The following is a 17,474-nucleotide window of genomic DNA, read 5'->3' as shown; positions in this document are numbered from 1 at the left end:
ACAAGACAACTACTTTAACATTTTAATATCAAAATGTAAACATATTTTTCCTTTTACGGGACAGGTAAATTGATCAGATATGAACTGCATTAAACTGTTAAAAGGTGCGCTCTATAATAGATATTTACAGGTTAAAGTGTTTGTCTAGTTCCAGGCACAAATACTTTAAAATTATCATTAAAATTTGTCCTTGAATATTTTTGTGATAAGAGAAAGTTATTTTTTGTCAAATGAATGAAACGCATGAAAGGGTTATTCACCTCCAAAAAACAATTACAGGTGAATAAAAGTGTGTTTTACAATGCAAAACATCCAAAATTAGAACTATGATCATTCAAGAATGTCTTTAAGCAATAAGTGTAATATATATAAATATATAAAATTTAAATCAATGAATTAATAATACTAGTTATATAAAAAATTAATAATAAAAAAAAAATAATAATAATAAACCTTTGATGATGCGACAAAAGTTTCCGAACACCTTTTAAAAGAGAGACGAAAGATACAAAAGGGACATTCAAACTCATAAGTCGAAAATAAACTGACAACGCCATGTACGCTGGTAAGTTATCATGAAGTCATTTAAATAAAACGGTTAAGAGCATCAACACCTAAAGACCTAAAAGAGAACAGCAAAAATTGTATGAGTCTTAATTTAAAAACAAAGTCGATTGGGTTTTTAATTTCAGCTAAATGTAAGAAAAACATAAAACTTGGATATGGATTTAACCAGATAGACAAAATACGTAATGTATTGATGTCAAAAATATGCTTAACAACAGTACAATTGCATGATCATTAGGACCCAAAATGACTGCTCTGAACTAGAAATTAAAGAAACAACAGACAAGTCTTCCTCCGCCTCATTTTTAGACTTATACCTCGAATTTGACATAAGCGGTCCTCTCAGTACCAGAATCTATGACTATTTCAGACTTATAAGAAGATGTGGTATGATTGTCAATGAGACAACTCTCCACAAGAGACCAAATGGCACAGAAATTAACAACTATAGGTCACCGTACGACCTTCAACAATGAACAAAGCCCATACCGCATAGTAAGTGCAATGACTGCCAGGAATAGATTAAATAAGACAGATTTAGCTCTTTTTTTTGAATTTTTCATTTTCAATGCTCTTTAATTTCGAAATTGATATCTCCTTTCTATTTTGATTCGAGTGACAGTAATGTGTCATATGAAGACGAAAAGCACGTCTGACGAACTAAATTATAAGCCTGGTATCTTTGGGGAGTTTTTTTTTATATTGATACGCATTTCTGGGTCTATTTTCGGCAGTCACACTCAGAGACGACAGCTGGATCAAAATGGGTAAACAAAATAACATTTAACTTCCAAACTGAGTGACATTCAATCGATGGAGAGTTCCAAACATTGTATAATTATCTAACTTCCGTATGTGGTAGATTTATTCTATGTAGCATATCAGAAACATAACCAATGACCTTTAGTTGATTCATCAATTCTACTGTGGCATTTTAGTAGTAGTCCAACAAATTAACTCTAAAGAAGTCCGGTACAACTCTTTTTTATCTCTCAATCTAACCACTGCTAAATAAAACGACTAAAGCATTTATGTAATGAAAGCTATCAACTTTTCAGACACAACATGACGGGTGAAAATTGTAGAGCAAGATTTGTATATATGATAACACTTCGGTTATTGTGGAATTGACTTTGCGTTGATCAATCTTCAGTTTTCAGTGTAGTGTTCAATGTAGTGTCTTTTCTTCAATTTTCTTTGTCTGTTTTTCTTCTTTAATTTTAACTACAGATATAGAAAGAATGGACGTGTAGTTTAATTTTTGTATTACATCTTGCTATGATTTCTCCCAAGTTACGTTTTACTCTCAATGTGATGGAAATGGCTTAACGGGAAAACACTTTATTGTCATTTAATTTTCATATAGTTTTACAATGTAATTATTTGGTATAGATGTAGTTAGTTCGTTGGAAGTATTTTGTATAGATGTAGTCAGTTTGTTGGAATTATTTGATATAGGTGTAGTCAGTTCGTTGGGATTTTTGGTATGATGCAGTCAGCTTGTTCTGAACTATCCAAACTATACAAAGTCTTTCCATCTGCAATGGAAGAAGTCAATACAGCCTATTTAAAGTTCGTTCAAGACTCGTCCTTTATGTACTAACCAACATTTAAGGTACGAAAAAAATTGATTTACAAAATATACTTTTGGTCGTATTTTGAATAACATCAAACTACACAAATATGATATCTAACAGACTAAAAGGACGGAAATATTTTTTATACAACATTAATTATAAATATATTTAACTGTAAAATATGTACATGAGCAAACAGAAATTTTTGAATATCACAATGGAATGTTATTGAGATTAATCCAATATCAGGCATTTCCAATATGATATATTCACCGTAAAACATTGCTTTTACTTTATCTTGTAATCCTTTCTTCACATTTTCATCTCTTCTTGATTCATTTCTTTTCACATTCTTATCAAACTTGATACTAATGGCTTTCTTCTACGCGTATTTTTTCTTCATTTTGTTCCCGTGCATCTTGTCTTCTTAAATGGCTTTCCAGTAATTTACCAAACACAGCATTATAAGGATGAGCAAATGGGGTCCTTTTATTATTAACATCGACCATTGTCCTACCTTCATTTGCCCATTTGAATATACTTCCTTCTAAGTTATACATCTCCCATGGAGGTTTGGTACCTATGGTAATAAACAGATAGATTAAATTGTTTATTCCATTCATTGATTGACTACGGGAAAGGTAAGCTATATCTACGAAACAATAGCAAAAATATCGTACAGTTGAGCAGCACCCTCATACCCTTTATCTCACTTGCATCAACATCATTGATGAATCCATCAGGTATATAATAATCTATTTTGGTATTAAGGCTGTTGCTGATATCTAAAAGCAATGGTACGTTCACAAAATGATGCAATTTTGGCAATTTTTATGCGGTGTATTCTTTGCAAATGAAGCTTTACGACCAATGCATATATCAATACAAATAAAGGCAACAGTAGTATATCGGTGTTCAAAAGTCATAAATCGATTGTAATGAGAGAAAACAAATCCGGGTTACAAACTAAAACCGAGGGAAACACATCAACTATAAGAGGAAAACAAAGGAACAACAGGGACACTGAAGTGCAACATTAATAACTTTCATTTCAAATATCGGTTTTACGAGATTTATAACACTTCATTAATTCGAATTGAAAGCACAAAACAAATTATATCATCACGTTAGCTTTTTCAAATTTAGATTAAAAAGAGAATAACACCTTAATACAGTCTAAATTTGTAAAATGACATTTGGAGTGTAATTCATAGAAGTCAATATGGAGAAAATTATACACATACCCAACTTTTTGAAATGGTCCTGTATTTTTTCAACAACCAAACTTGATCTGTATCCAGCTGCGCAATAACATACTATACGGGCACTTTTATCAGTCTGTGCATCTGAAATAATCAGAATTATCCATAAAAGACATTGTGTGATTATCATCAGATACAAAAAATAAAGGTAAATGTGATATTGGAAGTTTGTTTTAGTTTCTATATTGAAGCTCAATAGCTATTTATGTTTTGAATGTTAGGTCGCATATTTTCATACTTGTCAGGCCTTCCAGAAATGTAGCAATGGGTTTAGTTAATAAAAGGTAAGTTCTTAGCTATCATTGCACGACGATTTCACGTAAAAAATTAGGTGCAGAATTTCAAATTTCGAGGAAATACCACTGAATTGGTACCACAAAGAAATCTGCCATGTATCCTTAACATCATACTATATGTTTCTACAATAATTATAATGTCATATACCTGGTATTTTCTCTAGAATACTTTCTGCTTCGTTCTCATAGTCAACTCGAACGGCTCCCGGTATACGACTGACGACATACTCTTCCTCTGGTCTACAGTCCTGAAGATAAACAAGTATAGTTATCAAAGGAGTTAAACCCTTTCTAACTGATTTTTTCAGTGTGTTCGTATTTCATGTTGTTGCACCACTGTCCCAGGTAAGGCAAGTGTTGATAGTTCAAACATATGATTCTTGGTGTGCCTTTCCGAAGTCAAGGGCGTGTAATTCAGTTGTTGTAGTTCTTTCCTTTCTGTCATATTTGTTTTTCGTGTAATTGTTTTAAACATAAATCAGGCCGCGTTGGTTTTCTCTTTTGACTTGATTTACATTTTGTCATGCTGGTTCCATTCATAGCTTACCTAACGTTATGGGTTTTGCTCATTGTTGAATGCCATACAGTAAACTGTAGTTACTAACATCTTGTTCTTTGGTCTCTGGTGGATTGTTATCTCATTGGAAATCATACCACGTCATTATTCTACTTGTATGAAGGACTAACGCAAACTTCAGGAAACCTGATTTTTGAAGATTCTAATTTTTGAAGATTCTGATTTCGAGTTTTGTGATTCATTATATTTGTTTCTCATTAACATCAGATGCATGTAGATGTTCAAGATTGGAATTTTTTCATTTTAGCATCGGGGGTCATAATGATCTCCTCATTTATATTATTCAGGTCAGGAATAACCATATACCTCAATTCATGTATAATCCACCATTTGTGGCATACTGAGATAGTTCATTTGAGACATAATGACAATTTCTTCACTAAATCTCTAAATGAACTTCGTGCATGTTATTGCATATACCATCGAATTGATGAGTCATTGGTGAGACATGTAATTGCTTCTGACTTCCTGTGCTGCATTTTGTGAAAATGTGGATTATATCATAATTGAGGTATAAACCACTACTTGTTGGATATTCATGACTAGCTACCTTAAGGCTGCATCAGTATCAAATTTAAGCTTTGTTTGTTGAAATGGACATTAAGAAACTATAGAACAAAAATAGGATTAAAGAGATTAAAACTCAGAAATTATAAGTAGGAAAATGAGGACCATATTAGTTCAAGTGTTTCTCTACCAAAATGCAGCATGAAGTGTCAGAATCAATTACATGTCATTTCTAAGTAGTCTTCAAAGTTTGGAATGGTATATACAAACAGATGCTCGAATATCTCTTAAAAACGTGTGCATTATACCTCAATTGGTCAATCTTAATATATTTCATTTTTTAAGAGTAGGGGGACCGGATCGTAACCCTTGGAGAGCGAAGGTGGCTAAAGTAGGGGACCGAATATAACCCTCTACGACCGAAGATGACTATATGTCAAATGGTGGATCATACGTGAAGTGTGGAGTACAATGCTATTCCACTGTTATTGTTAACTTTTACCTTATAATGCTGCATGCTTACTGAAAATATCTGCATGTATTTCGTCGATGTCGGAAATAAGTTAACATATATTACAATAATCGATTAAAAAACTATTCTGAGCATTTCTGCGTTGGTTTTAGGCGACTCAAATCTTACCAGTAAAATAAAGGCGCTTCTATGTGGGAATATCACCCTAATGACCTTTCATGTAACCTGGGGAATCTCATTCAAAATTTGTACGATCACGAAAAATAATTGAATTAAATTGGACTAAACAATTACAGACAGTCTATCCTCTCGGTCTTAACGACAATATCATGGGAATTGGTAATATATCTATAGATATAGGAAGATGTGGTATGAGTGCCAATGAGACAACTCTCCATCCAAGTAAAAATTTATAAAAGTAAACCATTATAGGTCAAGGTACGGCCTTCAACACGGAGCATTGGCTCACACCGAACAGCAACCTATAAAGGGCCCCAAAAATTACTAGTGTAAAACCATTCAAACGGGAAAACCAACGGTCTAATCTATATAAAAACGAGAAACGAGAAACACGTATGAACTACATAAACAGACGACAACTACTGTACATCAGATTCCTGACTTAGGACAGGTGCAAACATTTGCAGCGGGATTAAACGTTTTAATGGTACCAAACCTTCTCCCTTTTTCTGAAACAATAGTATAACATCACAACATAGAAAGACACACTATAAAATATCAATTGGAAGGCATAACTCAATCAAAAAACGTAAATTAACACACAATGAACGAATAACTTTGAACAGATTCTGTTAACATTTTGGATATAGTTTCTAAAACAGTACGTAATCAAAGCCTTAAAGGCTGTAAAAGCAATTACTGCCATGTTAATGTTTTTGGGACTTTTTCATCAACATATATATAAGAATTAAACCTGACAGGAGTGTTGTCTAGTGAGAAATAAGAAGGTTTTAACTTTATATCAATAAAAGACTTTAGCAGAAAGTCATTTTTGATATGTTTTATATTTCACACGGAGACAACACGTTTACCAGGCTAAAGTTTGGGTCAAATTTACATGTGCTGAAACATATAACTCAAAAAGAAATTATCCCCTGGTAGTGTTTGTAACTGGGCAATAATTTCCTTTATTGATTTAATTTTAACAATTATCATAATTAATTTAAATTTAACCATTCAATTAAAATATTTCAACTTTCCAGACACAAATGTTGAAAAAGGGGAAAGAAATAAAATATCTTACAAGACATAAACATGTAAAAAATAAATATATATTTTATATTTCAGCTTACTAAAAATATTTTCATAATGTTACTTTGTCTTCATTTCTTAAAACTAAGTCCCAAACATTATTGCTCAGTTGATATGTGTCATCCTCATGCGGTACGAGATAACTATAATTCTCATGCAATCCCGAAAAGGGGGGTCATCACAGACAAACATGACATTAAATTGTCATTATACGAACAAGAACAAACAGCTCTTCGTTGCTTTGATATTTATCAATTTTCAGGAAACATTGCGAAAAATGATCTTCAATATTTCGAAAACATGTGAAATAAAATTGCAAACACGGTGGACCGTCGAGTGTCAACACACGTAGAAGACTCGTCCACTGGAAAGACGAGGATAATGGTTTCATCATTTGTCATGCATACCCAGTTTTAATTATGATATCCAAAAGGACGTACTTTTTTCAATCTATGAAACTAGAAAATTCTAAATTGTAAATATCTCTTCCTCTGGACTTGGTATCTATCACGTTTTGACGGGTCTATTTCATTAGTAAGGTGATCGATAAATCTTACGGAGTTATGACAAAAAAGGAAAACGAACTTATTGTTATGGGTTTCGTTCCGCTAAATTATTTGCGCAAACAAATCAACAAAATAGGTCAGTTAAGTTTAGATTACATGTTATCATTTGACACTACGTATAACCTGTGTAGTGATTTTGATTTTACGATAAATTTATGAATGAACGATAATTTTATGAATGAACAAGAGCACCTGGCCTCTTTCTTAGAGAAACACCAATTAAACATATAAAACCGTATTTAATAAGAGATAATTCAGTAAAATTTTCAATACCAAATCAACAACTGAAATGATTCGATATTTTGTTGAAACATCGTACGAAAGGAGAACGGAATCGCAAGTATAAAAATGCACTTTTTTCACTCGGACTTCTATGTTTTTTGATAGTCAAACGGTTGTCCCCCTAAATACAAAAATGCATCTACAAGAACATATGCTGAAACCTCTTAAATCCACTAAGGTTTTTCAAAAGTTTCAAGCTATGTATTGCATTAGAAAACATACATAGGTGTTTAAGAATGACAGACCAGGAGCCTGTTTAACAAAATACTATGGCTTGATCTGGGCGGAGTCTCTGATTTGCGTCACAAAGATGGCCATACGCGATGGCATAAAAGCAATTGCTTTAAAAACCGTTCTCATGGGCGTAGAATAAATCGCAATCAAAGAAAATTTCGTAATGATAATACAAATATTTCGGACCTAATTTCTATTTCAAAAAACAACGGTAGACACTACCTATTAACCAAGCTCTGTTCTTTGCCTGTTAATAAATTACATCAAATTTAGGAGGAATGCAACACAATTCCATATTGCCTTCCTAAGTATGAATCGTCCAAATTATAATTGCATATTGTTATTCTAAATTGTTTCCTAAAATTGATCGCCCTGAAGATCACAAAAAACATTTTATTCAAATTAAATATGTCAATAAAGGTTTTGATTTTGTAAATATTGCCTGTATTTTTTAATGACCATTCTGTTAAAGAACAAATTCCTGGCTGTTTTGATAATACTGAACTCCCTCCTATTTGTTATGTTTACAAAAAATCTACACGGAAATATGTATTTAATTATAGCGAAGTGTGTAAAGATGTTAATATCAGTGACAATACACCTACCTCATGAAATTGCAGTAAATCCGAATACATTTATGGCCCCAGTTCCCATGTTATAACAGGAGACCTTAACATCGTTCGTGACCGAGAGTTGAAATCATTCCTCAGTAAAGGACCTAAATATCTTCCCCCGTCAATTATTAATTGGAATGAGTGTTGTAACATCATCCACGACTCACTCCGTACTTACTGCTCTAAATGGATAAAACGAGAAAAAGCTAACAAGAAATCATTAGATTCTTTTTTTAATTCGGTAATGAACATAGTTGATATACGTATTCAACATTTTAAAGATCATTTTACTCCTAACAACAACCATAATAGCCCAATTTCCCGTATCAAACATAAGCTAAAAGAACTCGCCAAGGAATATATTTTTGTCCCGGCTGATAAGGCTGCTAACAATATCATCATTGTTTGACGTAAATTTTACATTGATGTTCTACAAAAGGAAATCACGAATTCACCAACTTTCCAACTGACTCCATTTTCGGAAAATGACATCTGTAACAAACATAAACTTTTAGCTACCTCTTTACAAGAAGAACCAAATACAATGAAAGTTCCAATTATGTACTGGCTTCCGAAGCTGCACAAAACTCCTTACAATTATAGATGTATTTCGTCTTCAAGCCATTGTTCCACTACTAAACTATCTATTATACTTACTACTACACTTCGTACAATCAAAAACCTGGTAATAAATTGTTCAAATAAGGCCTTTGAAAATAGTGGAATTAATTACTTTTGGAGTGTCAAAAATTCGTTGGAAGTACTTGATAAATTTCATGCTTATATTGGTGATTTCGAATCTGTTAACAGTTTTGATTTTTCTACCCTATATACCTCATTGCCTCATAATCTTATTAAAACAAATTCACACACCTGATAAAATGGGCATTTAAAAAGTCGGAATGCGAATACATATGTTTAAACTCTTTTAGGTCATTTTTAGTAACAACAAACAAAAGAACTATGTCAATTGGACCTGCTTTGATACTATAACTGCCCTTGAATTTTTACTAGATAACATTTTTGTTCGCTATGGAGAATTCGTATATCGTCAGGTTATCGGAATTCCCATGGCGACTAACTGTGCACCACTTATTGCGGACCTGTTTCTGTATTGTTATGAGTTACTATTCATGACTAAATTCAGCAAAGACCCATCGAAACAACATCTGATTCAAAAATTTAATAACAATTTTAGATATTTAGATGATATATTGGCCCTCAATAATGACGACTTCAGTATGTACACAAAAGAGATTTATCCTGCCGAACTGACTTTAAATAAAGCTAATACTAACAATGAACACTGCCCTTTCCTGGATCTTGATATCTTTATCTTTAACGGGAAGCTTAATGCCAAAATTTATGATAAAAGAGATGATTCTTCATTTCCTTTGTTAATCATCCTTTTTAGATGGTGACGTTTCCTTGTCGCCATCTTATGGTGTTTATATATTTCAACTTGTTCGATTCGCTCGTGTATATAACAACGAATTTGATTTTAACGATAGAAATCTCTGTATTACTAAAAAATATTACACCAGGGTTTTCGATATCACAAACTAGTCAAAACATTTACTAAATTTTATCATCGGTACAAGGACATCATTCGTAAATATAAATCAACATGCAGACATCTTATACGTTCAGGTATTTCACATCCAATATTTTGTGGTAATATTCTTTACAATGCACAAAAATGTCGGCATTCACCTCAAAAGCTAACCAAACCTTTAAACAGACTTATTCGGAAAGGACATAGTTACGATACTGTTGTCAAGTCATTAAGGATTGCATATTTTGGTATTAATATTGATTCACTCATAGGGTCTTTGCATCGGAAATAAACACATTTATTCTAAAACCAGTTGTTGGCATGATACGGGTTATGTTCTTCTCATATATTTTATAATGGTTTGATACTAAACCCCTAACGGCAGGGATTGTACTTGATTTTCATATGATGAAGACATCATCTTTCAATCAGTTTGATTGAGGTCTGGAGCTGGCATGTCAGTAACTGCTAGTAGTCCTTTGTTCATTTATGTATCATTGTCATTTTGCTTAGTTTCTTTTGTTACCTATTCTGACATCGGACTCGGACTTCTTTTAACTGAGTTTTACTGTGCGTATTGCTATGTGTTTCTTTATTCTACATTGGCTAGAGGTATAGGGGGAGGGTTGAGATCTCACAAAACATGTTTAACCCCGCTGCATTTTTGCCCTGTCAGAGGTCAGGAGCCTGAGGCCTTTGTTAATCTTGTATGTTTTTTTTTAATTTTAGTTCATTTATATGTTTTGGAGTTTAGTGTGACGTCCATTTTCACTGAACTAGTACACAATTGTATTTAGGGGCCAGCTGAGGACCACCTCCGGGTGCGGGATTTTCTCGCTGCGTTGAAGACCCATTTTATTTATATAGTATATGAAAGGTCCTCTTCTATGTGGGAATACCACCCTAATGAACTTTCATGAAATATATGAAAGGTACTGACACTTAAAACCTGCTGAGAGACAGCATTTGGGATGTATACCAGTCGATTGATATATATAGAGCGTATACTTGAGAATATTTTGCAATAATAAAAGAGAAACTTAAAGATTTTGATGGAGTTAAGAGCAGCGGCATCGATTGTAATGTGAATAGCTTCTATCAAACTATTTGTCCATGTTACAGGTATGATGTTGTTCAATATAGCATTCTGATTCTAAAAATAACCGTATCGATGACAGATGTATATATGTTCGAATGAAGGGTAATGTTTTAACCAATAACGAGCAGGAACTTATTCTTGGTATACCTTTGTCAAAAATATAATTCATGAAAATAATATAGAAGTTATCAGAGATAGAAAATATTAACTGTATACAAGAAAAATACAAAAAAAAAATACTAGTAAACACATGAAGGAGATTTTTCAAGAAAACTATAAAAAGTTGTTCTTTAAGAAATTAAACTCTTTAATGGAAATAAATAAATTATATATTTATAGTAAAGTTAAAAAGATTTATGAAATCAAGCCATATTTACTTAAAGAACATAACTTTGAAACCAGGAAATGCTTTACTAAATTAAGGGTAAGTGACCATATTTTGGAAATTGAAAGGGGGAGGCACAGAAACATAAAAAGAGAAAAATGTTTATGTCAATATTGTTCTTTAAATAAAATAAATGATGAAGATCATTTCTTATTTAAATGTAAACAAAATGAAAACTTGAGACTTGAATTTTTAAGAAAAAGTAAAAATATCTATTCAAATATAGATGAGATGGATAAATTGGATTAATTAGTTTTATATCTTTCATGTCCGTCAGTTATGCGGTATGCGGCTCCGTTTGTTAAAAAGTCCTGGTCACTAAGGAGAGTGGATTCAACAACTGCAAGATATAAAAATAAAATTGAGAATGGAAATGGGGAATGTGTCAAAGAGACAACAACCCGACCATAGAACAGACAACAGCAGAAGGTCACCAACAGGTCTTCAATGCAGCGAGAAATTCCCGCACCCGGAGGCGTCCTTCAGCTGGCCCCTAAACAAATATATAATACTAGTTCAGTGATAATGAACGCCATACTAAACTCCAAATTGTACACAAGAAACTAAAATTTAAAATAATACAAGACTGACAAAGGCTAGAGGCTCCTGACTTGGGACAGGCGCAAAAATGCGGCGGGGTTATAAACATGTTTATGAGATCTCAACCCTCCCCCTATACCTCTAGCCAATGTAGAAAAGTAAACGCATAACAATACGCACATTAAAATTCAGTTTAAGAGAAGTCCGAGTCTGATGTCAGAAGATGTAACCAAAGAAAATAAACAAAATGACAATAATACATAAATAACAACAGACTACTAGCAGTTAACTGACATGCCAGCTCCAGACTTCAATTAAACTGATTGAAATGTACTACATATATGAATTCATGTCTTTATTTTAATTATTTTTGTGATGTATTATGTAATGTTTTAATTTATTTTGTTTTCATGTATGACATCAACACCATTGGGGTATAATACTGTATTATTTTCAATAAATGAATTGAATAATATTGCTGTATTTGCTAAAAAAATTTGGAATTTTTAGTCCTCAGTACTCGTACTTGGTTTGGCCTTTAAAAATATTATGATTCGAGCGTCACTTGTGAGTCTTTTTTAGACGAAGCGCGCGTGTGGCGTACACAATGTTAATACTAGTATCTATGACGAGTTTATTGCTTTTATATAGAACGCTGTATTCAAATTTATATGTGAACGTTTATATGACTGTAGTCACGTATTTACATTTTACGATATGCAAATATCAAAATAAATGTCTTTCATTCTAATATCTCGTCTAAAATCTTATTTATATCAAACGTATTTACTACAAGTAGGTTAAATCTAACATATCTAATATTCAAGGTTACATGCAAAAATTTATCATATTTTTAGCCGTCTTCCAGTCAAGTTATACGTGATGTTTTCGACCTGTTTACGTACCTGCTTTCACTCTCATGTTAGTGAGTAAAATGAGATAAAGGTAAACATTAATGAGACAGCAACTTAACACCAGAAAAGCCAAACCCATCTAGAGGTCAAAACACTGTCTTCGACAATAGACACATACATGTCTTTACAATAGACACATGCATGTCTTCGACAATAGACACATACATGTCTTTACAATAGAAACATACATGTCTTCGACAATAGACACATACATGTCTTAAAGTTTACAATACGTCATACTCTATATCGCCCTGAGTCTAAAACACTGTCTTCGACAATAGACACATGTCTTTACAATACGTCATACTCTAAATCGTCCCGAGTCTAAAACATTTGACATTTTACAGAAAGAGTCAGAGATGAAGTAATTTAATAGAGAAAATGAAAGAATTTGTCTGTACATACTTTGGCCTAGGCTATTTCTTCTAATTGTGGTATGCTACTGCTAACACTTAAATGTAAGGTGCAAAAGTGGAGCGGCAACTCGAGTGAAATAGTATTATGTTTATATTGAAGTCCAATTGCATCATATACAGAAATGTTACCAAAAAATCTCAAATATTGCTGCAATAGTTGAAGGGCATCGCATGTCAACAATGATAAAGTTTGTGTATTGTTGGCAAACAGGTCACTGGGACTAATAAATGATTTACACATTGGCCCCAGCTTGTCCGAATAGCATAATTCCGCACATCAACTGGAAAGAGAACTAACAATGGCTGTAGGATTCCGCTGAGGACTTTGATAGATGATGAGCGAAATGCAAGAACCAGACATGAATCAACTATTGCAAACACGAATCCATAACAAATTCGACGAGTTGTAAAGATTTCATCAATTCCCGTAGCTCGGGTGTTGTAAAATGTTAGATACTCCTGCCAGGTGATAAATTTGGTATTGTTACTGCTTAAAAATCCGATTACAGTATTGTTTTCATATGTAAAAAAAAAACTTGTGTAGATGCCCTGTTAAAAAAACGTTAAAGTTCTCCGAATAAGCAACACCTTTAACTATCCATAATTGTACACACATATAAATATATAAAGAACATTTCATGACGTGAAATAAAAGATGTTGTTTCAATTAACCTATTCCCAAGACTCAAACGACAATTCTTTCTTCATACCTAGAAAAATGTTTTTGCGAAATCATTTCTGAATAGGTATACACCATATGAGAGCCTCCTCATGGGGTTTTTGATTATGTGATTACTTGGCTGTTTGTAAAGTGATAATTTGATTACCAGACCAAATATTTCATGATTATTTGATTATTTGATAATCTAGGAATGTATTTTTGATTATTTGATTATCTTGCTTAATAATATGATTAATGATTATGTAATTATATTGATATATTGGCAAAAAATGTGATTATGTTATTACTTGGACACCCCCATGAGGGGCCTCATTTGATCTCAAGCAGAATGATGTGGACTCTGATGAATTCAAAAGATCTTTGATCAAATACACAATTAAATGCAATATAATCTAACATTTCGACTTTTCTTAAATGTTTTCATTCATGCCTTTGTGATCTTTTTCCTTATGAATTTCTGGATATGGAATATTTATTTGTCTTATATATTTAGTTATATCTAAATTTATCTTTGGATTGACAATATAACAATTATTATCAGGGACCTTGAATAAAAAATAAATTCCGACATGGGATGTATGCAAGTACTATACCTACAAGTAAAACTAGTTTCTGAGCCTCCTCTTCCTTCCTCATCCAATCAGACAGAGTATTTGTACTGATGTTTGCTGCTTTAGAAAACTTTTTACTGATCATAGAAATAGTCATTCTCATTCCTATCCCTGGTGTACTCTTGTTTTCTGTGTTTTCTTCTGCCATCTTTTCCTGAATATACACGTATATGTCATGTGGCTGATATTATTTTAAAATACCTAGACAGTTTGTATCACATAATCAGCAAAGTCAAAACTTCGATTGATTAATGTTCAAATTTAACGCCACTTGCAACACTTTTGGCTATTTCGTGGCGGTCAGTTTTTATTGGTGGAAGACCCGGAGTGCCCCGAGAGAACTACCGACATTCGGCAGGAAAACTGACAATCCAATTAAGATTGGATTCGAGCACACCTGCAACGTGCGGGTTTCGAACTCACAACCTCAGTGTTGATAGGTTAGTGATACAGTACTTAGACCACTCGGCCACCGAGGCCCCTCAAAATTTCGAGATTATTATATTGTTCATCTGTTCGTGTTACAATTTGGTGGGAATTAGGTATTCAACGTGACAATAAACGGTAACTTGAAAAAATGACAGTTTTAAGGCGTTTAAAAGTGGTTGATGCTCTCTGTTGCTCAAAAATACGATGCGGCGAATGGTGTTTTCAGTAAGGCTCATTGGTAACATTGACGATAACAAAAAGTGGAAGTTGATGCTTGACGATAAATGCCATTATTTCCAAAGAGACTCGGGTTGGCAGATTAAAATTTTGTTAATCAATGATTTTTATTTTTTTCCTTAGTTCCTGTCTATTTGTATCGTTCTTAACGTGTTTAACGTTGGCATCAATATTTCTTTGTTTTCCAGCAATGTGCAGTTTACTATCCATATCCGTATGCTGAAAAATCCATTGAATAAAAAAAAATTAATCTGTTTACCGAGTCCTCCTACCCTTTGAATACTTTATCTCCGAATGTATTGCTTAAGCTTGAAATCCCCTTCGTTTATTCATATGTAGATCATTGAGGTTACGTAAAGTTCCAATCTTAATTATCCGAAAATTAAATAAGGTATAGCATTCATGGTCACAATTGTCGGAAATAAAAACTTTAAATAATAAAGCATAAAGCTAAAAAAAGATTTATATAAAGTCGGGTATACCTACAACTATACATCATAAGCCCTGTAGAGCTTCCAACCAACATCCACATGATAACTATCAAAGCGTAGTAATTATAGCAAATAATAAGCAAAGCAAAGCATTCGCTAAAAGCAGACATAGAATCCGATTTACCGTCACGGTTGGGAAAGCATCTAATTAAAGGATTCTTGTCACAAATCTTCAAGAAAAAATATAGGTGACCTATGGATGATAGGAAGATGTCGGCGCCTACCTAGCAAACACTTTTTTGTTCCATTTTCTCCTAGTCTTCTACTTCTACTTCCATAGGCGGATCCAGGGGGGGGCCTGGGGGGCCCGCCCCCCCCCTTTTGTTGGAAAAATTTGGTTGATTATATAGGGATTCACTGAAGCATGACTGGATTATTTTGCCACTTTTTGGATGCGCATTTAAAATTTAGACAAATAAATATTGAATTGATTTGAATTGTGCTATACATCATATATACAGTGAATTTAAAAACATCTTGGCGTTGATCTATAGTTCATCTCATGCAGGTAAGTCTTGAAGCATTCAAGACTACCTGCATTGGTGGCAGTATGTGGTAGGGCATTCCAGTCTCGTATCGTCCTTGGGTAAAAAGATTCCTTCCGCACTTCGGTCCTACAAGATGGTACTTGGTATCCATTAGTGTTGATGTTTCTGGATAGCCTATCTGGTGGAATGAGAGTATTACTGGTGTCAACTTTCACCATCCCGTTGGCAAGTTTATACATCATTGTAAGCCTTGATGTTCTCCTACGGTCTTCGAGGGTTTTCCATTCTTGTTGGTTAAGCATGTCACTAACAGATAATGTGTTATGGTATCTGTAAGTGACATATCTGGCTGCTCTCCTCTGTACCATTTCCAGTCGGTTTTTGTTGTTTTGTTGATAAGGATCCCAGAATGCATATTCTAGAGTCGGTCTTACAAGTGATTTGTATGCAGTTTCTTTTATTGTGTTGTTATTGATGTTCAAGTTACGTTTGAGGAAGCCTATGGTCTTGTTTGCCTTGACACATATGTTTTTGGTGTGTTCATTCCATTTTAAATCGGAGCTGATGGTGCAGCCAATGTACTTTGCAGAATTTAGAGATTCGAGGGTGTGGCCATGCAGTACATATTCTTTTATAATAGGCTTACGTTTTCTTGTTATGGTCAGAACATTACATTTATCTGGATGAAATGCCATTTTCCATTTGTTTTCCCAAATTGCCAGCTTATTCAGATCTTCCTGAAGGTGGTCGCTGTCTGTGTCCGATGATATTGTGAGATATATGATTGTGTCATCAGCAAAGAGTCTTACCCTTGATTGGATTCCCTCTGGCATGTCGTTTATGTAGAAAAGGAACAAACTGGGTCCAAGAACTGATCCTTGTAGGACGCCCGAATCAACGTTGATTGTATCAGATTTTTTTTAGTCGATACTTTGTGCAGAAACTAGTTAAATTTTTGAGTCGGTTGTTAAGGGGACCGGGTATGTGCACTGACAAACGGGAAATAAAATAGCCTTTCACAATGAACGAAAAAAAAATTAGCTGGCACATTGTTTTTTTCACCAATTTGCACGAATCAAGGTGAATAAAACTTTAAGCACTAAAACAAGTGAAATAAAAATTGTAAGCTAGAAAACACGTAAAATAACACGTTGAACTGTTGAACGAAATTACTCCTTACAGTTTTTAGTGTTAATTTGTTTTCGTCCTTAATATTAGTGAAACATTCGATTGTTTACATAAAAAAAATATATCCATAATACACCCAGCTGAACACCTACCTTTCAATATTCCTCTGTTGATTTCAATTCATGGTTTGTTTACTTTTTTACAACTTTCACTTTCTACTTTCACTTTAACCGGAAGTGTCTCTTTATTTCCTGCCACTAGTAACATCATTAG

At 33.4% G+C, this 17,474-nt stretch overlaps 1 protein-coding gene across 1 annotated transcript; it reads right to left on the bottom strand.

The window, feature by feature from the left end:
* Positions 1 to 9: 9 nt before the first annotated feature.
* On the bottom strand, positions 10 to 17,427 carry LOC127712560 (uncharacterized). The gene is made up of 5 exons (XM_052219069.1): positions 17,354 to 17,427; positions 14,415 to 14,582; positions 3,851 to 3,950; positions 3,389 to 3,490; positions 10 to 2,724 (listed from the first exon to the last, which is right to left on the bottom strand). The coding sequence occupies exons 2-5, from the start codon at positions 14,574 to 14,576 to the stop codon at positions 2,513 to 2,515; spliced, it is 576 nt and encodes a 191-aa protein (XP_052075029.1). The 5' UTR covers positions 14,577 to 14,582; positions 17,354 to 17,427; the 3' UTR covers positions 10 to 2,512.
* Positions 17,428 to 17,474: the final 47 nt, after the last annotated feature.

This window comes from Mytilus californianus, unplaced genomic scaffold (assembly GCF_021869535.1).
Source record: "Mytilus californianus isolate M0D057914Y unplaced genomic scaffold, xbMytCali1.0.p SCAF_8, whole genome shotgun sequence".
NCBI lineage: Eukaryota > Metazoa > Mollusca > Bivalvia > Mytilida > Mytilidae > Mytilus > Mytilus californianus.
The sequence above is the reverse complement of the archived record's forward strand: the minus strand, read 5'-3'. Positions and strand labels throughout refer to the sequence as shown.